The following is a 22,364-nucleotide window of genomic DNA, read 5'->3' on the forward strand; positions in this document are numbered from 1 at the left end:
AAAACACTAGAGCTGCGTGAATAGCGAAATTTCCCATGTGAAGCAAATTTGAATATTGAAGTGCGAGGGCAAATCGAATCAAATATTTCTCGAATAATTCTAGAATACTTTTCTAATACTTCGAGGCAAACTTGAAGACAAAATTAAGAGAGGATTCCTAAGCACATTTTTGTGAAATAGCAACATGAATGTGTTCTTTTAGGCTAGCTAGATAATTCACAGGCAGGGTGGTGTTTCATAGTGCTCTTATCAAGAATGAGGCAATGGCGAGGCTGAATTTTATTTTGAACACGATTTGGTGCACACAAAGTGTTGCCAACAACACCGTACACATGAAAGGCAAAGATGATATTTCCTCAGCATCTCCTCCTCTTTCAACTTCTGAAAGCCCAGCTGATATGGTGCACAAGGGTGTGCTCCCTTGGAGTCCAGAGTTCCAAACTTGTCTCGTAAATGTCCATACACAGTCAAGCCTCGTTAGTGCATACTCACTTTAAAGGGAGATGCGGGTCGAAAAACACGAGTTTTTTTTCAAAATTACGGATTTTTCTTTTTGCCTGTTTTGATAAGATTAGTACCTCTACTGTTATGAAAAAAATAATACAGGTCAAGACTGAACTTTTCGTGTCTGAGCTTCACAGAAGTATTTACAGGGCTCTTGACCTGTTTCCCACCAGAAAAATTTACTTATTCGGTGATTTTAATTTTCCTGATATTGATTGGTCTCGCACATCTGCTTCGAACAGTACGTCAAGTGAATTCATCGAACTATGCCTTGACTTTAATTTCACCCAGCTTGTCTCAGAGCCCACTCGCGATACTAATATTTTAGATCTTATTTTGACAACAGAGCCACATACCATAGGTAGAATTGTGCAATTAGAGGGTTTTAGCGATCACAACCTTCTACAGTTTTCAATTAATATTCCACTAAAATTTCCGGGTGTTCAGCGCAAGGTGATCAGGGATTCCAGCAAGGCAAATTACGATCTAATGAACTCTGAACTTGATGTCTTCCTACACCATACATTTCTTCCCTCATTCACCAACAGGTCTGTTCAGGATAACTGGAATTCCTTTAGAAACATTATAGCGCTCCTCATAGATAAATATGTTCCACTAATAACAATCTCTAACGACAAATCTAACCCTTGGCTTAATAAATCGCTTAGATCGCTCAGAAATAAAAAGAAAAGGTTATATGCTTCAGCTAAAAGGTTATCATCTTCTAAGTCATGGTCTATGTATAAAAACTGTTTAAAATCTTATTGTCTTGCGATTAGCGAAGCGAAAAAGAAATATTTTTCCGCTGACCTGTCTTCACTTTTACTGACTAACCCAAAAAAGTTTTGGCGTGCCATTTCCCCTGACCGTGGCAGTGACATTGTTACATTACATAACCCGATAATGTTCCTGTCTCTGCATCTGAGTGTGCTTCAACGTTCAATTCGTTTTTTTGCTCGGTTTTTACTAATGAAGACTTTTCTTCGGTTCCCTGTGTCCCCGATCGTGAGTACTGCTTCATGTCTCCTATCATTGTTACTGTTGAAGGCATATCTAAACTTATACACGGTCTAAAGCTGTCTACATCGTGTGGTGTTGACAATATTAATTCCAAGGTACTTAAAAACACATCCGCTTCCTCCAGTCAAATTTTATGCCACATTTTTCAACAGTCTTTATCTTCTGGTCAACTTTCCACTGACTGGAAGATAGCAAAGGTTATTCCGATATTCAAGGATGGTAACAAACACACACCCGGTAACTACCGCCCCATTTCGCTAACATGCATCTGTTGCAAGCTGCTTGAACACATCATCACCTCTCATATATACAGCCATCTTGAGTCAAATAACTTCTTCTTTCTAAATCAGCATGGTTTTCGGAAAGCGTTATCTTGTGATACTCAGCTATTAGAATTTACGTCTGATTTACATAACGGCATGAATAGTAATAAAACTGTTGACTGCATCTTTTTAGACTATGCGAAAGCATTTGACAGAGTTGCCCATTGTCGCCTAATAGCTAAGCTGTCTGCACTTAAACTCGACTCATCAACATTATCTTGGCTTAGAAATTTTTTGTCAAATCGACAGCAGTTTACATTTGTCAATAACTTCAGCTCGTCTACTTCATTTGTTTCATCAGGTGTGCCCCAGGGCAGTGTATTAGGCCCTCTTCTTTTTCTGGTTTATATTAATGATTTGCCTTGTAACATTTCTTCCTCAATTCGTCTTTTCGCGGATGACTGCGTAGTATACAGAACTATTAACTCTGAAGAAGACCACGTACATTTACAAAAGGACCTCGACTTAATAAATCAGTGGTGTGACCGTTGCCAAATGACGCTTAACACATCTAAGTGCTGCGTACTTTCTTTCACCCGTAAGAAATCGGTTTTTAACTTTTCTTACTCTATCTGTTCAGCTGTAATTCCCCGTTCATCTACATACAAATACCTTGGTGTCCATCTTTGTACTAATCTTGCCTGGTGTACTCACATCGACAAGATATGCGCGAAAGCAAACAGAACTCTGGGATTCTTGCGCCGGAATCTGCATCATTCCCCATCTACCATTCGGCAGCAGGCCTACCAAACGTTTGTACGTCCTCAGCTGGAATACGCTTCATCGATCTGGTCTCCGCATCAACAATACCTAATAGATAAAGTAGAATCCATCCAAAATCGTGCAGCCCGCTTCATCACTTCAATGTATAACCGCCACTCCGGCATCACCCAAATCAAACGCGATATTGCCCTTACTAACTTGGATTCCCGCCGCTCTGTCACCCGTCTATGCCTCCTCCATAAGTACTACTACAACTCGTTGACCAGTCGTCTATCGCTTGACATTCCTTCGCGTACATCTAGTCGACTTCATAATCGTCTCAGTTTCAGACGCATCTTCGGCAACACTCAGTCATTCAATAATTCTGCATTGCCACACGCCATCACAGTTTGGAATAGCCTTCCGGATGAAATTGTTTCTGTGAGAGATCCGGCCAAATTTCGTGAGCTACTGCAAATTTATATGTTCTCTTGATTTTGTATAACGATGCTTTATTTTTTTTTCATTTTGTTTTTTCCTGCATTTGCTTATAGTGTTTGTTTTTCTCCCTTCCATTGTGCGATTTTCTTTGTTTTCTTCGATATATTTCTTTTTATGCTTTATGTTATTGCGATTTTTCTGTAACCCCCCCTACTCAATGCTCTTCTGGGGCCTGTGGGGTAACATGAATAAATAAATGAATAAATAAATAAATAAACTGGAAATGCTTTCAAATTGCATCTAAAGAGCACAAGGTGCCTGTTGAAAGGTCAAAAGTGTGCAGTTTTCAAGCACTTTGCCGCCGATAATGCGCCGCCGCTCGCCATTGTTGATCGCATGAGTCGAAGAGTCGAGCTTGACTCTTCAAATACCAACAGTTTCTCTCGCTGATGCAGCGCAAGAAATAACAAAAAAAAGCACTCTTCTGTGTGTTTTTTTGAGCGCCGCGACTGGCTTATCACATGGTACGAATCGGGGACTGCCATTGGCCGCTGCGCACCTGTATGTGCTGTGAAACCTATTTGCGGGGTCCATGTCTTGTCAAGCAGTGCAGCTGAACAATGCTTTTCTCGTGTAATTATTTCCTTTGTGAATGAAAAAAAGCATTGCTCGCAAGTGAAAGCCGTTGCGCGGCGCGCTCTGAAGGAACAGGCTACGAGCAGCTGGTCCGATTTGCGGCAGTTGTTGGCTTGCAAAAGCCAATGCATTAAAAGCCATTCACACCCGTCAGCCGGAAAGTTCGTGATGTGGCAATAAATGACGTCAGCGCCAATCTTGAGAGGTCGAAAGAGCTCGCAGTGAGACAACTTGGCAGGGACGACATTGCCATTATGTACGACGGTATGTGGCACAAGCTTGGCTTCAAAATGGCATGACACTGGACTTTGTTTGGATTTCGCAGTCCTGTCGAACTTCTTCCTAGCTTGCAGTTGGCACAAGGCTCTGCCAGATGGAGCGGAAGTTTGGCAAACGTTTCATGGACCTGTCTGTGAGCGAAATGTCTGTGAGGAGTCGGCTCGAAAAAGCCGAGAGGGACAAACTCGTGGTGCTGGTGTATTTTAGTCGCAGTGGCCACTACAAGAAGAATTGTTCTTTTGGGTGTGCAAATTTCATCTGATTTAATGATATATTTCATAAATAAAAACTCAATTTTAACTTTAAAACCCGTTTTTCTCAAGACACAAATTTTGCCATTTTTTTAATGTGTCCCACCTTTTTCAGGCACTTCTAGTGCTCCGATCTGCATGAAATTATGCCCAAACTTTTCCCAAAGTATGACAAATGGAATTATCTAGTTTAAATTTCAATATCTTATTGTACAATAAAAAATTGTATGTATACTTTTACCCTTAGGGTAGGTAAAATATGATTTTTCACGTCTATATATAATTTTTCACGTGTATTACATATTTTGTATGTGCTTCCCAATTAGTTATTTGCACTCTACACTTTATTTGAAGCCTTATGAGCTATGAATGATAAAACATTACAGAAGTTTAGAGATGAAAAGAGGGGGGCAAAAGCGCTGAGGTTTTCCCTTTGTCATGTTGCCGAGCTAAAATTGTGTAACTTGCAAGAAAACTAATTTTATATTTGAAATCAGCATAAAAAGTTCCATAAACGGCTCAATTTTCATTGCTCTAGGATGAATATTGAAAAAAAATTTGTTTCGAGTAGCATCTCCTTAAAGCGTACTAACGGTTGAAACATACTTCCGACGAATCCCCGACCGAGTCTCATAGAGACTAATGAATTCGCAGACCACTTAAGCCGTAGTGTACGGCCTATGCCTACCAGTTAGTGTGTACTAACTGCGTACAGCGATAACAACTTGCATGACAAAATTTTACTGCTCCGCTAAACTTTGCAGACGCCGCAATGTGCCTTGAATGGTTTTCCGTCATGTTGATAAGTGTGGAGGTCAGCGGATAAGTTATTTCAACTTCCACGCGATTGCGGCGATGACATTGCGAGTAACCATCGGGAAAAACACGAAAGCGACGTGGCGACCAGCAACAAATGCGCAGGTATGACTTATCGCCGGCGAAAAGCCTTATCACTGTACACATCCCCGGTTATCTGCCCAGACACGCGTGTGACATACCGTCACTTTAGGCCTACTGCACGCTTTTAGTAGGCGACTACATGAACACGCTGGGCTGCCGATCTCTGCCGCTCCGTTTTGCGGGACTGTGTTCAAGCACGCACTGCTCTACAAAAAGGGAAGCAGCTCTCTCTCGCGAAGTTTAGCGTTGCGGATCACGAGCACCGAGAAACCTTGCTGTATTATGCGAACACGCGCATCGTACAGCGAGTGTAGCACTGTTGCTACGATGCTGCATGCTTTTGTTTAGCGATAGCCCAAATGCGCCTTCGTCCGCTGCCAGGCCTCCTAGAGCATCGCAGAGAGCACATTGGTTGCGGAAAAGCTCCTTGTCGCCGCGTTAACCCAGCAGGCTACTCGCCGAATTCGTGCATGGCCTGAAGTGGAGAGGGTGCACTGTGCAGCAAGTGAATTGGCAGTCAAGGTGTGCGCACAGTGAGCGAAGCGCTGCACGCAACTAGCCATGCAGTAAAAAGTATGGCTCTCTGCGACTGTACTGCGTTTAAAAAAAGAAAACTGCTTCAGTGTTTGCTTAAAAACAAACCACAGAACAACTGTATCACCAAGAGCCAATTGTGTCCGTTCTGGCGCTGTACCACGCTGCGTATCCCGGATCCTGCAGCAGTTTCGAAATTCTCATCGGTTGCGCGACAGTCAGAAACTTTTCTGTACTTATGCTAAAGAGAACAAATGGCTTTGCGGTGGGCATTTCAGGCAATATTTCCAGTGTCAACGAGTTTCTTCCTTTGTTAGCGGCGATGACGCAAACCAGAAAGTTAGGCTTTTGCAAACATTCATATGCTTCGAATATTCGAACAAATAGTAGGTTATTCAAATTCGCTTCGATCCGAATTTAAATTATTGAAAATTTTGAAGTATTCGCAAGGAACGAATAGATGCATATCAATCTGACTGTACTGCCTGTAAAGGTAGTTTTACTGCATTGTAGGGGTGATGAACCATGAGAGCACATATGCTGGAGAAATCTGCTCTGATGCGAAGCCCCCCTACATATTTAAAGGGGCTCTGCAACACTTTTTGAGCATTGTCAGAAAACGCTGCCAATCGGTAGTCGAGGCTACAGAGGACACGCAAGCTAAATGTTATAGCGCAGCACTCCAGTGTGCGATTCACAATGAATTCTCATACTCAGCTGAAAATTGCTCTCTTCTCTCGACAAACGACTCCACAAGCTCAGAAAGCATGCGTGATATATTTTTTTCCCCATGCCATCCCTCCCTGCTAAGCTTCCAGCATTTTCGTCGGGACAAGAGAGAATGCACTCGCAGCGTGCGAGAAATTTTTGCAACTCTGCATGTACTGGATAGATTCTAAAAATTTTTGCGGCGGTGAATTCATGAGGCAATAATAAGCTTCTTTAACGACTCCATTCCATGGCTTCCTGAAAGTCTGACGGCCCCTTTAAATGAAAATATTACCCTCAAACCAATTAATTTTGTTGAGCTTAAAGCTTTTAATGATGGCTTATATGCTCCAAGTATAATACATTTTAAAATGTTACATATTTTAAGGGTTACGACTCGCATCCTGCTGAAAGTCAAATCCTGCTACTATTCAAAGTTGTTTCAACTTCTTTTGAACGAAAAAAAAACAAAGGCATTTGCATAGAGGCCCTATTCCAATAAAAAAAATGTCATATATATTATTCAAATTTGATTCAAAGTTATTCGACCAAAATCACTATTTCCTTCGAACCTAAAATTCCCTATTGGCACAAGCCTACAGAAGATGCAAATTTGTAGCTGGTGGTTAATGCGTAATACGTTTAGTGCGTCATGACGCCGTCGTCCCCGGCAGGTACATATTAACGGGATTTCACTGTATAAAAACATCGCACTATAACCACTATGTCTCAGGGTACTTGCAATATTACTGCCCTAGCAAAACCACACTGCCCTCAAATCTATGAATATTTTGTAAATTAATTATACGTTACAATGAACATGTTAAAACGGTGACAATAGAATGAAAGATGCGTGCTGAATGCAGCAGAAGAGCAACTATGTCCAATTTTTACCCACTTTGGAAGGCAAGTTGCCATATAACATACCAATCTAACAGCCTCATTTTGGTTAACTATCAAGGTCGTGATGAACAGGTTCGACTGCTGTGCATCGTAGTACTCAACACACAAGGTGCTTCAAAATGTAGGCGCTGCAGGAAACCTACCCACAGGAATGCCCAGCAAGTCGGCTTGTAGCTGCATAAGCAAGTCGTTGACTGCCATGCCACCATCGACTAAAAGTTGTTTCAGCCGGGTCCCCGAGTCACGATCCATTGATTCCAAAATATCCCGCACCTGCAATCGGAAAGGTACGAGGCATTACGCTGTCCCTAGTCAACGTCCTTGGTGCAAAGAACCGTGTCAGGCAAGCACAGGAGTTTGATAATGCATAAGACTTCGTGATTCAGCAGAAATGTGTCCGAGGTCAGACTACTGAAAACCCACTTTGCATACTGGGGCCAGTTATATGCAGGAAAATATGTACAATGAACTGAAATAGCAACCAAAGACCACCACACTGTCAAAACATTATGCACTCTCTTCGACACGGTAACTGTTGTTATTCAGAAGTAGCAAGTTCTAAGGACAGAAGAAATACTAACTTGTGGATCTACTGCCACAGCTTTGTTGCTCTCTGCAGAATGTGAATATATTACCGAGTGAACCAGAATATAAGTCAATTGAAAATATATGTTGGTCTCCTCACTTCGAAGATCAAAAAGGCTGATCACTTCGTCATAGGAATCGGTACAAAACAAAAGTGAAACGTGTATTCACAGAGGTAGTCAAGCATTTATTGTGCCTTGTTTCGCCACAAGGATGGAGGAATGAATGCTATACAGTGAACTCTCAGTAGAACGAACCCTACATTAACGAACTTTTCAAATTATTGAACTTTTAAAAAATCTTGCGTCGACTGCTAATAGTTTCAATGCAAAATTATTTCACTACTACGTACTTCAGAATACCGAACTTTTCAGAATAGCGAGCGCTAATTTAGTTTCGTGTTATATTAACAATGCCTTAGTACAACAAACTCATGTTCTGAAATCTATCGCGACCACCCAAGCGATACGTGAGCAGACGACTCAGCGAATAGACGCCTTGCTTCTCGGAAGATGCACGACGGTGCAGAGGGGAAAAAAAACGAAAGGACAACTTTTTTTTTCTTTCTTTTTGTTGAAACGCCGAAGCTGCAGGTTTAAAGTGCTGAGACGAGGGGCGAGGGCAACACGAGAGGGCAAAGTCAGCAAGGCAGAGTGGGAGTTGCAGAGCAGGCTGCATGGGCGCAGAAAACCTGAGACAGCGAGGGAGCAGAAACCGAAACGCGAGAAATTTTCTTTTTTAGCTCTTTCTTTCCATTAGGAGAAGAGATGACAGCCATGGTAGTAAATAGGTGTTCTGTGTGACAGCCACGACGCTTCGAGTTTTTCTAATCTTTGTCACTTCAACATGCGCTCTAGGAGGCCTTGTCAGTAGTGTTCATCTCTTTTCGGTGATTACGTATTCCATCCGCAAAGCAAGTCGGTGTGAGTTCATCTCTGCTTGCGAGGAAAAAGCGGAAGCAATTCTTGCTAAGCAAGAAAATGGATCGCACCACTGAATCGCACCACAGGAATGTGGATGAGCTGGAGGCCTTCGCACTGCAAAGTTAGTGCTGCATGCGTCAAAAAAAAAAAAAAAACGCGAACTTGCTTAGGTAAACGTGCATTTTTTAGTGTTCACTTGTGCATTCGTTTTTTTCCCATAAAAAACGAGTTCAAGGGCCCACCGTTTTAAAGGTAAGTCATTTTGGTTGGTGGAAAATAACTATTTATCGTTAACTTTTGGGAGTGCACTATAACAACCTTTTAAAATAACAAATGAACTGCCGCGGCCCCCTGAAGTTCGTTATACTGAGATTTCACTGTAGCAACAAACTGCTGTGTCACACGAAAAATAACAACCAGCTCCAAGCTTGCAGCGTGCCCTTCAACCAAAGAGGATGCCTGAAAAGAACACACACAGGACGAGCGAAGTGCCCGCACAAGCAGCCACGCACTCTCGAAGCGGGCACGCAACGCAACGCGCAGAACAACGTCCTTTAAAGCACACCCTCCGCACTGTTCACACCGTCTTCCTACTGATAAGAACAAGATAAAGCCACCAAGCTTTGAATACTGTGAATGGTAAATGGTATAAATAGCTCGCCAGTAGCAAGTTGAACAACGTATGCTCGGTAGCCAAGTCGATTTGCACCCCATGATGCGGATCGAGGGGTCGCAAGTTCGACTTCTGATGACTGAACTTTCCCTCTCTTTTTTTTTTTTTGCCTCTGCTAGTACCTTACAATATCATATCCGAGACAAAAATCAGTGACAGGACCCCAGCATAAAACACTTTCACGTTAAAAAAATATATAAAATGTGTTGGATCGCTGATGTACCAAAAGATGCCCTAATGGTAAAACAAAATAAGATTTTAAATTGTGCACATAGACAATGCCATTTATTTACATGTGCTTTTACATGCAGCTGCTTTTTATACGAGAGGACTAAAGAAAAAAAAAAAGAATGAAGCAATATCTTCATGAAATGTTGCAACCAGACCTTTGAAATGTGTTCTCTTAAGTTCAAGAACCATCAGTGAAGCTACTGGCTTAGGTTGTTTCGGAGCAGGTCTTGGAGCAGGCAAAAAAGCATTATTGAGCAGCAAAACCGGCTTTCGGAGCACATGTTGCTGGAAGCAATATTAAAGGGGCCCTGAAGCACTTTTTGAGCATGGTCAGAAAATGCTGCCAATCGGTAGTAGAGACCCCTAAAAACACACGAGCGAAATATTATAGCCCAGCGTGCAACCTGGAATTCGGAATACCGTATATACTCGTGTAAGGGCCGCCCTCGTGTAAGGGCCGCACCCCAACTTTGAAAGCGGATATTTCGAAAAAAAAAACAAAAGTTCAAAATGTCCCGCCAGAAAAGTGTAGTTAGTTCATTTACAGCCAGATGGCGCTGCACGCTTTTCCGCTTTTATTCTACTTCCGCCGACGCGCCGACCACGCTGTTGACAGCGCGCCGCCATATTTGCCTTGTGCGGCCTCTTTGTTGGCATCGTTCCTAGCATCGTGTCGATACGTTGGCAGCGCGACTTCAGATCGGTGTCGTCGGTGTCACTTTGTTGGTTGTAGTGAACCCTGCAGAAGCCAGCGCACGTGACGGACGATGGGCCGGCATCTGAGATCATTCACTGCAGCATTTAAGCTGCAAGTGATTGACTATGCCGAGGAGCACGGGAAGCGGGAAGCTGGACGAAAGTACGACGTCGATGAGAAGCGCGTGCGTTACTGGATGAATCAGAAAGATGCCCTCGCCGCTACTAACAGGAGCCGAAAGGCGTTTCGCGGGAAAAAGTGCAAGTACCCGCAACTCGAAAGCGAGCTCGTCAACTACGTCGTCGACACACGAAGGGACGGCTACGCCGTATCGACTGACATGATACGCGTCAAAGCCCTCAGCATCGCTCGCCACATGGAAATACCCCCGGCACAATTCAAGGCAAGTCGGGGCTGGGCTACGCGGTTTATGAACCGTAACCAGCTTTCTATTCGGCGCCGAACGACGATTTGCCAAAAACTGCCGCGCGAGTACGAAGACCACGTCATTAAGTTTCATCGCTTCGTGAATGCTCTCAGGAGGGAGCATGAATACGACCTGTCCCAAATTGGGAATGCGGACCAGACACCTGTGTGGTTCGATGCACCGGAAAGCACCACAGTGGATTTAAAAGGTGCGAAAAGTGTGTCTGTGCGCACGACTGGTGCAGAACGCCAAAGGTGCACTGTGATGTTGTGCATCACGGCAGACGGCAGGAGGCTTCCGCCGTACGTCGTATTTAAAAGGAAGACTCTCCCAAAAGAGAAGTTCCCTCAGGGAATCGTCGTACGTGCGCAAGAGAAGGGCTGGATGTCCGAGGAACTGGTCGTTGACTGGATTAAGACCGTCTGGGCAAACAGACCTGGAGGGCTGTTACAACGGAAAGCCCTCCTTGTTTTGGACAGCTTTAGGGGCCACTTGACCGACCGCGTCAAGAACCGAGTTGCCGCAACTCGTACGGACTTGGCCGTCATTCCCGGTGGCCTGACGAGTGTGCTGCAGCCGCTCGACGTATGCGTCAACAGACCATTCAAAGTGGAATTTCGCCGATGTTACTCTGAATGGATGGCTGGAGGCGTCCACGAGAAGACCCCTACAGGACGGCTGAAGCGGGCGTCGCTCCAACAGGTGTGTGAATGGATTTTGAATGCGTGGCGTGCCATGTCAGTAGAAGTAGTTGCTAAAAGCTTCAAGGTAACGGGAATTTCGAACTCCATGAACGGCACCGAAGATGACCGTCTCTGGGAAGACGCGGACGCCGAGGCGAGCTCCTCCGAGAACGAGGACAGCGAAATGGAATCCGAATAAAAACATTTCTGGCATGTCATTTGTGACTCTTGCACTCTGCTACTGTTGCATAAACAGTACAGACCTTTGGCCTGTACTGCCTGTACTAAATCGGCCTGATTCGTGTAAGGGCCGCACCTAGCAAAATTTTCGAAAAAAAAGTGCGGCCCTTACACGAGTATATACGGTAACTAATCAAAGTCAGCGAAAAATTGCTTTCTCCTTTCTGGACAGATGACAGAAGACGCTCAAAAATCACACGTTGAAGGCCATCAATCAGCCATTGGCTGATACAAACATGGCCCGCTTAGCCGTTATAGGGATTGCCACGGGAGGCTGCGACTTGTCCACGCATGCACAGGCGATCACACTGAAAAAGCCGCGCATTCGAAGAAAAACAAGAAAAAGTGCTTAAGGTCCTGAGGTGCAAGTGATGTATTTTCTTTGCCCCTGCCATCCTTCACTGCTTAGCTTTCAGCCCATTCGTTGGGATGAGAGAAGACAAAATGTGATTGCAGCGTGCGACAAATCTTTGCAACTCCACTCATACTGAACGAATTCGTAAAATTTTTGCGGCATTGAATTCATGAGACAATAAGCTCTTTTAGTGAATCCATTTTATGGTTACTTAAAAAAAGTGTTTCAGGCCCCCTTTAAGACACATACTGCATCCATGACAGAGGACCAATAAAAGGGAGATTTCGTGCACACTAAGCATAATAAAAATATGAAAAGCACAAAATTAGAAATATCACTCACAGCTAACCTGACCTAATAGAAAAACCTAATGGTGAAATGTAGAGCTATAGCACTTTTTTATACCATGACTATAGGTGACATGATTATCACCGATTGCTTGTACATATTTGAACAAAAAAATATCACAGAAACATCTGTGACGACCCCTGCGTGTTTTAGCGATAGCAAAAGAAGAGGTCACATGCACTACTGGCAGAGTTATAAGCATACTGCACGCTTTTAACAAGCAAGAACCCAAAGAAGTCGCGCCGCAGTTTACGGTGCTTGTTTGTGCAACACCACTTCTCTAACGAAAGCAGGTCGTCATCGCCGCGTTCGTGTGCTGTCAGGAACGGAGTGGGCCTTAAGACCACTTTTATGACAAAAGCAAGCGTACAGCACACCAAGCGCCCCGGCAGTAACCGTGCCAACTGAGCTTGCAATGTGCTGCACACAACTGGAAACGATTCGCTTCACGCATCGGCAAATGCTACTTGTCGGCGAAGATTTTGCATAGTTGACTCGCACACGCGCATCACGGAAGTACGAACAACTTGAACGCTTTTCTGTCTTTCTTTGCCGAGTCATAGTTTCCAAACGCTCCATGCACGACAGCCATAATTTAAATCCATGCTTTGCTGGTAAAGGCAGCTCTCACCACAAAAGGCAAATTTACAAGTGGTGGTTCGCTCGTAGTTAAGGGGTTCACGGCAAGTCCCGAATGCATTCACAAGAGACTGGCTGAGCATCAAAACGCCCGATAAGTTTAATGGGAGGCACTGAAACTATTTCGGCCACAGATGTGGTTATTTGACCGCTTTAGCGAGATAAAAACAACATGAAATCATCGTTTTGAGTGATTTCATGTTTCCTAGATAGTCCGTCAAATCGAAAATTGACCGTATTGCAACAGCGACCTTTTTACTCGGTTTAACTTGGTTAACATCGTACGGAGGGTCCAATACTATGTTGCTTTCAATAAGGAACCGCAAGTAGTTGATTTGATTTCTGAGAGTCAGAAAACACCCTTTGGCGTGGCTTAGGCGCAGACTCACCAAATTTTGAGAAAAATGTAGCAGGATGCAGCAGCCAGGTCACTTAAGCGCAGCTTGGTGCACTTGGTGCAGAAGTAGCATCACTGAACACACAAAACTTGCAACAGCAAAGTTGATCAATTCAAGAGACTATGCAAAAACGATTAAGGCACGACTAAAACTAACAGCAGTGGCGTTATTACTTAGATGCAGTCAAGCTAGAACTCTCGGACTGACCAATTTGACTGTTTCAAGCCGCGTGCAAGATCTCCCGTTTTTTTTTTGTTCGACCTATACAGTTGGACAATTTTTTAAAGAGACGTGCACAAGATGTAGTTCTTAATCATTGTTCTTATGAGGTCTCCCTTGTAAGAAGGGTACCTGGTTTTCATTTTCAAATCGACCTCTATTTCAAGGCAGACACACTGGTGCCTCTTACATTAGAGGCCCGATATATGAGTGCCACTTATAACAGTGATCAACCATATTCTAATACAGCATGAAATCAAATGAATGTACGAGCATGTACGAGCATGTACGAGCATGAGTGGGTAAACAATGAGGCTTACGGCAAGTACAGATAAAAATAGAGACCTTACTTACATGAAAGAGTGTTGAAAAGTAAGTGCAGGTAAACAAAGAAGTGTGAGTAACACACAAACAATAAGAGACAGGTGTATTAACTAAGAGCCTTGCTTCCGCATGTCCACCTATTCCATTATTAAAACAACTCACCTGAAAGCAGACAGCTTCCAGGGTAGCCCTGGCAATGTGTGCTCGAGTCGTAAACTGCGTGAGGCCGCATATGATGCCCCGTGCGTCTGGCTCCCAGTAGGGCGCGTAAAGGCCCGAGAAGGCTGGGACGAAGTACACACCATGGGTGCTGCCTACTGTACGGGCCACTTTCTCTGCGATTACAAAAAGTCGAGCATAAGTAAACTATGTGCCAGTAAGTGTGGACGAAAATGGACACCGTACAATTGTTAAATACGCACACATGCACACACAGCATTTATAAAGCCTTGCACTCAATATACAACGGTAGCAGCGTGGAAGAGTTCCAAAGCATTCGTGGAGCCAACGCGAGAAATGCCACGGCACTTTCTACTCAATACGAAACACAATTTATTCATAAATTTTTTCGGACCACTTCTGAGCACACAAGGATGAATTCTTGAACTCTTAGGCAGAAATCGGGACTAAATCCAATTCATTCCGCTGACTTCCCATTAGCACAGTTCGAGCCAAGTTAATCAAATGTGAAACCATTTCTCTAGTGGCACGACCTCCGAAAACGAACGTCATTAACTCTTTAAGTGCTTTGCTCGTCCTTCCCAAACTGTCCCCAAACTGCTTGGAAGAAGTAGAGTTTGTACCAACAAAATAGGCCCTCCTCTGTAGCATTCAACATTAGAAGCACTTGTGAATAGCTCAGATTGAGTGTCATCCACTAGACGGCAGCATTTAGTCGATGATTTAGTTTTCTCCGATGGCAAGAGGGTGGTTTTAGTAAGAAAAGATGGCATGCGGTGGCGACTACCCATGCATAGCTCGCCCGCCAACACCAAAAAAAAAAACTGTTCATTTGAGTCATTTTTTTCGAGAGACGACGACTCTGACACAGATGTTTATATTGTGTCCGGAAGCGAAGACCACGATGACATTTAATTGAGCAGCTTCTATAGCGATTATGACAGCTGAAAAGCGAACATCGCAAGTGCTCGCCATTGAAGCCACTCTGCCTTGTTTCATATTTTGAAATTTTCTACACAGTCCCAAAGCTTCCCATGTGAAATAGCCCAAGGATACTTATCCTACACAAATGAAGAAAACCGTGGCATCTGCAAATGTTTTCTTTATGAGGTTATTATTTTGATTACCAGCAGGTGGCTCATTTTCTATGTATTCTTCAGAAGTAAACTTCATTGTGTTGATTTGAATGAATATGTGGCACAAATATTTTTTTCGGCATCAACTTGCTGCTTTTTAGTAGAATCAGATTCGAAATCAGCAAAAAAAGAAAGCAGCTTTGGTTGGGAAACTTTAAAAAAAAAATTAAACACGTAAGTTAAGGGGTAAACGGTAATCAAGGGCAGATGCGAGCATGAAACAAATACCGGCAAAACATATAAGTTGCAGATGCTACTACCCGCAATTTTGGCTGTCAAGCTGCATACGGCCCTCCCGACAACACCACACCATCTCTCGAAAGGAAGGCAATCAGCAACACCATCACTGGCTCCGACTGTGTGCCATTTATAGGTGTTCCTCAGGCCTTTATAACAACGGTAGCGGAAACTGCAAACAGAGCTTCAGCACGTTGGTAGAGTGGGTCAGACATCGCATCAACATTGGCACAAGGTGGTATCAGCAATATGTCTTTATTGCCATCAAAAAAACCAAACACTGACTGAAATCAAACTGGCAAAACATTAGTAGAGGTACATACATGTGACCCTGGAAGATGATGCTCTTCAATGTGAGGGTTGATTGTCCAGGCTAAGCTATACGCTTACTTCTGTGGCCAGCATCAATACATAACACCTATAGTGGCGAAGGAGCAAGGCTGTAGAAGTTATAGCTTGTGATTGTGTGAACAAACACAAAGAGCTCAAAATAAATCTTTTTTCAAATTTTATTTTTGCCATAACTAGCGCATATACAGTGAAACCCCGTTCATACGTTTCTCAGCGGACAGGGTAGAAAAAACGTAACAGCCGAGAAAATGCAAGAGTGAGCAAAGCTCCGAAAATCAATGTGAGGACAGGTGCTTTGACTACAAATAATTCATTTCAGCAAGGAGAGCCTAAGACTTAGAATATTTGGAGATAGTTGACTGCCGCTCCTTTCACTCGCTGGTAAAAACAATGCATTTTTCAATAATCTGGAAGGCCGCATTGCTTTCAGCGTCGCTTTGGTGTGCGACAAGCCTGCGAAGGTAGTCCAGGGCCACGACGACTTCGCCAAAGTTGTGATCGGCCGACTCCACTTCCAACTCTTCAGAATCTTATTGCTCGTGCTCGTCGTCATCATCGACGTCCCTGTCTTCAGTTGCAATAGAGTTTGCAACGACCTCAGTGATTGTATGGCGCTCCGATGTCACAACGGCAGCATCCACAGCAGCGTAGTTGTCGTGCGTCGTAATCATGGCACCCAGCGCATTCACTGCCTCATTGAGCTCTTGCTCACAAGAAGCTGCTTCCAATTGTTGATCTTCAATGGCAGGCTGTCCGTCCCTGTCCATAAGTAACACACACCTCGCGAAGCAGTGCTCTACGGATGACGCGCCCATGCACTCCATGCTAGATGCGATGTATTGAATGGCATCGAGTATCGAAATCGTCGCAGATTGCATTGACAAATTCAATGGTAACAGGCTTAGCGCACACAACAGCAACTGAAGACAAGTCACAATGTGCGGCGTACGGCGGTGGGACTGTCACTACGGAATGCCGAAAGTGCATGAAACTTCTGTTGTTAGCACAGTGATGATGGTGATCGCACTTTTCACAAATGGCCATCTTGAGGCGGCCTCTCCAAGTTGCTTGTGGCTTCTTGCAGCCTGTTCCGTAGCCCAGCCAGGCCAAGAATTTCAAATTTCAAATCAAAATGCCGATGCACAAGCGGGTTCGGCAGACTAGGTTGCAATGCATCATGCAGGAACATTCTCACAGTTGCGACGTAACACCGGAGTTCACAATACATAGGATTCTAAGAGAGCTATCCTGGGGCCGATGAAAGACAACGGAGCAGCTGAGAAAATGTAGCAGTGAGCAACGTAACAGCAGGGTTCCACTGTATGTACTGTATTCCTGTATAAGGAGCTGGTGATCAGACTCTCTTCTTCAACTTTCGTCTGGTTCACTTCAAGAACACCAACAAAGGTTGCCAAAAGCATTTCATGTAGCAAAGGACATACTAGTGCTGCACAGTAGTCCCCGTAACAGCAGTCCACCTACACCATGCAGCAAGTGCGGGCCAAAGGAACTCGACGTCCACTGCATGCGACTGGCAATGGACACTTGTTACGCAACTGTCACTGTCATACTGTACTTAGTTTATCAAAGTGCACGGAAAACAAGAACTGCTTCGAAATTCAGGCACTGACTCTATTGCATCTTTTAAGTTTTTTTTTATTTATTGCCAATATGAGCTGACTAACAATCTTTTGTCCCTAGTTGGGGTGGTTAAAGACTATGGTCACTGCAAAGCCTGGAGAAACCAGAGAGCAAGAAGGAGGTTGATGATGCCACTATACCCACAATGCTGCCCCGCACATACAGAAAGGAGGCGCAGGGATTGCAGACAGCAGCCACCCGGGCAATGACCAATGCCACCATTAATTGACTGTAACAGTCAACAAGAGCAAACTGAGGCTCTGAGCAGAACACCAGCGAAGGCATATTGGTGCCATTAAATGGAAATCTTCCCAAGGGCGCATTACTGGGGAAGGAATCTAAATGGTGTAAATGCCCAGGTCTGTGAGATAACACATCTGTCTGATGATGATGATGAGTAGATGTCTAGCACCCGTCCCGAGTATGTGTTCCTTACTTGTGTCTGCGTCTGGTACGTTATTGCGCTATGAATATGAATACAAGTAAGATCACTTGGCCACGGGAGGGGAAAGTGTGTGGTTTCGAAGAAACTAAAAGTGTGATCATGGGAAAGAGAAGGGCAGTGCGGTCAGAGCAGTGTGACTGCAAAACTGTGCTCGGGTTTTTCCGCGGTAAGACGATGTCCAAAGTAGACTGCCAGAACTTGTACATATGTTGTAACTAAGTTTAATCTTATAACAACTTGAGTATATAACACTGCTTGCACCACAATCTCCGAGTCCCTACAGAACAGGCTGCCACAAGGACAGTCTCTGACAGGGCATTTCGAGTGCAAAAAAAATCACCAGCCTGCTAGTCGGTCACTGGCTGAATCACAGATCCTCAGACTGCGGAAGAAAAACTCAACTTTACCATAAGTTTCAAGCTAACAGTTGTATTTTTAGGACGTGTAGGTGTTTTGATAGAAAGCTATAGTACCTAGGCAAGTACTGGTATTTACGACTCGCATCAGATAAGCCACACAGAAAGTCCACCGTACCAAATATGCTTTATTAACTTATTCCCACTGATATGTAAACATACAAGAATACAAGTTTACTAACTATCCTCTTAACCACGTTTAACAGCACTAAACTGCTGTAAATTGTGCCTGCAACGTTTATTTTTATTTATCTGTTGTATTTGACAGCATGCTGCACCAAATCATAATGACATACCATATGAAGGACAATTGACCAAAACAAAAAATAATATAGATCACCTCACCGATGTCACCGCTGCTGTTAAGGAGACCCAGGTTGTCCCTCAGCCACCGAACAGCAGCTCCCGCAATCGCCACAGACCCCTAAGCATTAAAGCAATATATATTACGAAACTGCCTAGCATATATGAACCATGCTGCAGTTTCGCATAAGAACACAATTTCAGTGATGCTACTGGGGACTAATGTTACAGAGCAATTTTTGGAGCAGTAAAATTTTAGTTTTGGAGCACTTTGGAGCGGTTGGCACAGAAGTGGGATCACTGCAATTTTTTACAGGAATAAGTCAAAATAATAATTGTTGGGGTTTAAAATAACAAAACGATATGATTATGATATATGCCGTACTGCAGGGCTCTGTAAATTTTGACCTACTGGTGTTATTTAACCTGTGCATAAATACACAATCCTCAATCATTTTCGCCTCTATTGAAAATGTGGCTGTCGTGGTCGGGATTTAATGTCGCGACCTGCGGGTCACAGGCATACATCCGTATCTCAATGCTTTCAAGAAAGTTACTTGTTGGGTAAGTTGGTACATGGTTACTCTAGTTGCACCAGTTGTTAGTAGCCACGTTTGCATCACTATCTTTGCTTTCCGCTGCTCAGATTTCCCTATTTCCACATTTTAGAGGCTTTCTTTGAGTGCAAACCTCAAATTTCACACCTTTCGACTTTGCATGAGAAACCATACTGTTGAACTCCAGCTCAACTACTGGAACAAAACCACTGGGTTTAAGAATGCATAACACAAAAAAAATCACAGAACAAAACAGTCACTCTTGTCATATAGGAAGGCCTTGAACATTTAAGATGTCATAGCAAACGTAGCACATGTCTTCCCAACCTCAACACCACAAGTCGACAAAAACACCTGCCATCCCAGATTCAGGTCAGGCCAGCACCATTTTATGGCAGCTACAACACGACTTTTAGCAAAATATTTAATGTCACAAAAATAAGAGAACACGCATTAGAGTTTTCTAAACTAAAAAGGCCATGCAAGTGCAAAAGCGTCGCTGCAAAAGCGTCGTGATTTTGATTCATTATTTCTGGACACTTCAGAAATTCAAAGACTTTGCATTCAAATACCCTTACTGTTGCATAAAACGTTGCGTGCACATATGTGGACCCCAGTTCTTGCATCCCTACTGCCACTGGTGCCAATATCCTTTTTCTAGTAATTCCTCCAATTTACTTACTTTCAATGCTGAATGTAAATAAAACAGTGGCAAATCAATTAAACATATGCAAGTAACATAGTGAATTATTGAAGAAAATAACCAAATTAACAGTCGATTTGTCATACAGTAAACTTATATAGACATTAAAATAAGAAAAGGTAGCACGATATGTATCCTGGTAGCAAAATGGTCCCATACATGCACTAAGCAAAAGCAAATGATGAAACTGGGCATCTTTTTTTGTGTGTGTCTGTGCGTTTTAACGTGACAGCATCAAAGAGCTTGTTTCACAGAAATTCCAGTGCCAGCATCATTTGTTGCGAGTGAAAAAACATCATCTTGTTCGTAATCAAGAAATATGCAAATAAAAGAATGAAAACCTTCGGTTCGAGTGAGAACCGAACCCAGGCCGTCTGTGTGGCAAGCAGATGTTCTATCACAGAGCTAAGCTGTAGCCTGAAAGTGCCTCAGAACTGGGATGTTATGCAGTGGGTGGAGTCTCATCGCATGTAATATTGCGCTGCAGAAGGGTGAAATCACACCAGGCGTCAAAACTGGACTTGCGCGAATATTCGAATTCCCTTCGAATCAAATTGAAATCAATGAAAGTTTCAAAATATTCCACGCGAATGAATAAATGCGTATTAATCCACCCGTAACATCCTGTAAAAGTGGCTGCACTGCAGTGGAAGCGTGCTAAGTGGCAGAAGCAACTGTTAAAATGTATATTAATTCACATGTAACCTTTAAATGTGGTTTAACTGCAGTGAATTGGTGCTAAGCCCTGAAAACACCTACCTAGGAGAAATCTGCACTGCTGCGAAGCCTCACATCGATTCATTTTTTAAGTCGCAAAGCTCACTACACCGACTTACTTGCACTAAGTGCAACAAATATTAAAACGCAACATATTTTACAGGCTATCACTTACATTCTACTAAAAGTCAACCTTGCTACTATTCATAGTTGTTTCCACTTCCTTTGATGCAAAAAAAATAATAATAAATCAACAAAGGGCTTGTTTCAGTTTTGACAAACACATTGTGCACGCTAGTTGGGTCATGACAAATATGCCCCTTTTTCTTTATAATAGGCAATATACATACTATTTAATTTAGATTCGAAATCATTCGACCAAGATCACTATTCACTTCGAACCTAGAATTCATTATTTGCACAAGCCTAGTGAAAACAAACGAATTGCGAAATGAGTGGGTGCTACAAAGGCCCTTTCATTACAAAGTGCTTATTAGCTACAAAAGCATCAACAAATAAGCAGCTGCATAGGTTTGCATGTTGCCTTACGAACGAATAGCAGGGCTTTTAACAACTGTACTTGCAGTAGGCATTCTGACAAAATTTGTAACGGCTAATGTTATGCGCACAGTCATTCCTTTCCTTACAGCACAATTGAGGCATGCACTAAGCACCGAAGCTAGGCTAGCAATAGAGAGAATGGTGTGCGCACAGGACTTGATTGCACTGTCGCAGTTGGCTTTTGAAGGCAGAGCTCAAGCATCCTACAAGTTTTTTTCAGGAATAGCTTGGAGACCTGCAGCACTTAAGGCAGGCTCCAAATAATACAATCACACGGTTCCCCCCCATTAATGATAGCATTGCATTTGCGCCATACGCAGGTAGAGGAAGCATCTAAAACATCAACATAGACTGCACACTGTTTACTGAACTGTTACAGGAATCAGATGTGTGCAGAGTACTCCTTGATGTGCTAGCTGGTCCAGCATACTTATACAGTGAGGGTACAAATTAAGACAAATAATGAAAAAAAAAGACAGGATGTGCAAGTGTTCCCAGTCTCCTTGATTTGAGTTTGGCTTAGTATGTTCCCCTAATTTTATAAGTGTTAGCGATATACTCACATTCCTTAACATGAGGTCGATTTTTAACATTTTTTGCAGATATAAACATACGCACTTAGAAAAAGGTAGCCTCTGCATTTGATGCACCTTATAAACACAAAGCTTCAGCTGCATTCTAGCCAGTAATTTTTAGAGAATCTTTTCATAAGCATCAGAACTCCCAGCTCAACAAAGCGTGAGAAGAAACATAACAAAAATAGACCTTACCTCCACAGCATATTGGACAGGACGTTTTGGTCCAAGCTTGTAGGCGACAGTCGTGAGCAGACCGTGCGAGGACTGCACAATCTGCAAGCCAGTCTACAATGTTGTTAGGTACATGTGTCGCCACTCACCGTGTGCATATTGCCTTTGCTTGGAAGCAGGAGCGCAGCAGGGAGAAATAGAAGAGCAGCGCAACACGAAGGTACACACAGCAAAAGACGAGTGCAAGGAAAACCAGCCACACTATGCACAAAGTAAGAAAGAGCTTTGCCTCATTTTTATATTAGCGAGCACAGCATACCAGGAAGAATAAGAAGAGAAATTGAAGCACTTTGTACACCAATGGGAATTTTTTGTTTCTGGGGTATACCAAGGGCAACAATTCTGTGGAGATCCTAGAGCATTTT

General features: G+C 43.3%; 1 protein-coding gene across 6 annotated transcripts in view; it reads right to left on the reverse strand.

Moving 5' to 3' along the window:
- LOC119172219 (glycerol kinase 3) overlaps positions 1–22,364 on the reverse strand; it is a 63,691-nt gene that overhangs the window by 21,778 nt on the left and 19,549 nt on the right. For 5 of the 6 annotated variants that reach the window (XM_075893329.1, XM_037423248.2, XM_075893331.1 and 2 more), the window contains 4 exons: positions 21,961–22,053; positions 18,695–18,773; positions 14,106–14,278; positions 7,345–7,474 (listed from right to left, as the gene is read on the reverse strand). In XM_075893329.1, coding sequence (XP_075749444.1) covers positions 7,345–7,474; positions 14,106–14,278; positions 18,695–18,773; positions 21,961–22,053 — 475 coding nt within the window. The remainder of the gene's footprint in view (positions 1–7,344; positions 7,475–14,105; positions 14,279–18,694; positions 18,774–21,960; positions 22,054–22,364) is intronic. The other variant, XM_037423249.2, reaches the window with a different exon arrangement.

The sequence above is a fragment of the Rhipicephalus microplus genome, chromosome 4 (genome assembly GCF_043290135.1).
Source record: "Rhipicephalus microplus isolate Deutch F79 chromosome 4, USDA_Rmic, whole genome shotgun sequence".
NCBI lineage: Eukaryota > Metazoa > Arthropoda > Arachnida > Ixodida > Ixodidae > Rhipicephalus > Rhipicephalus microplus.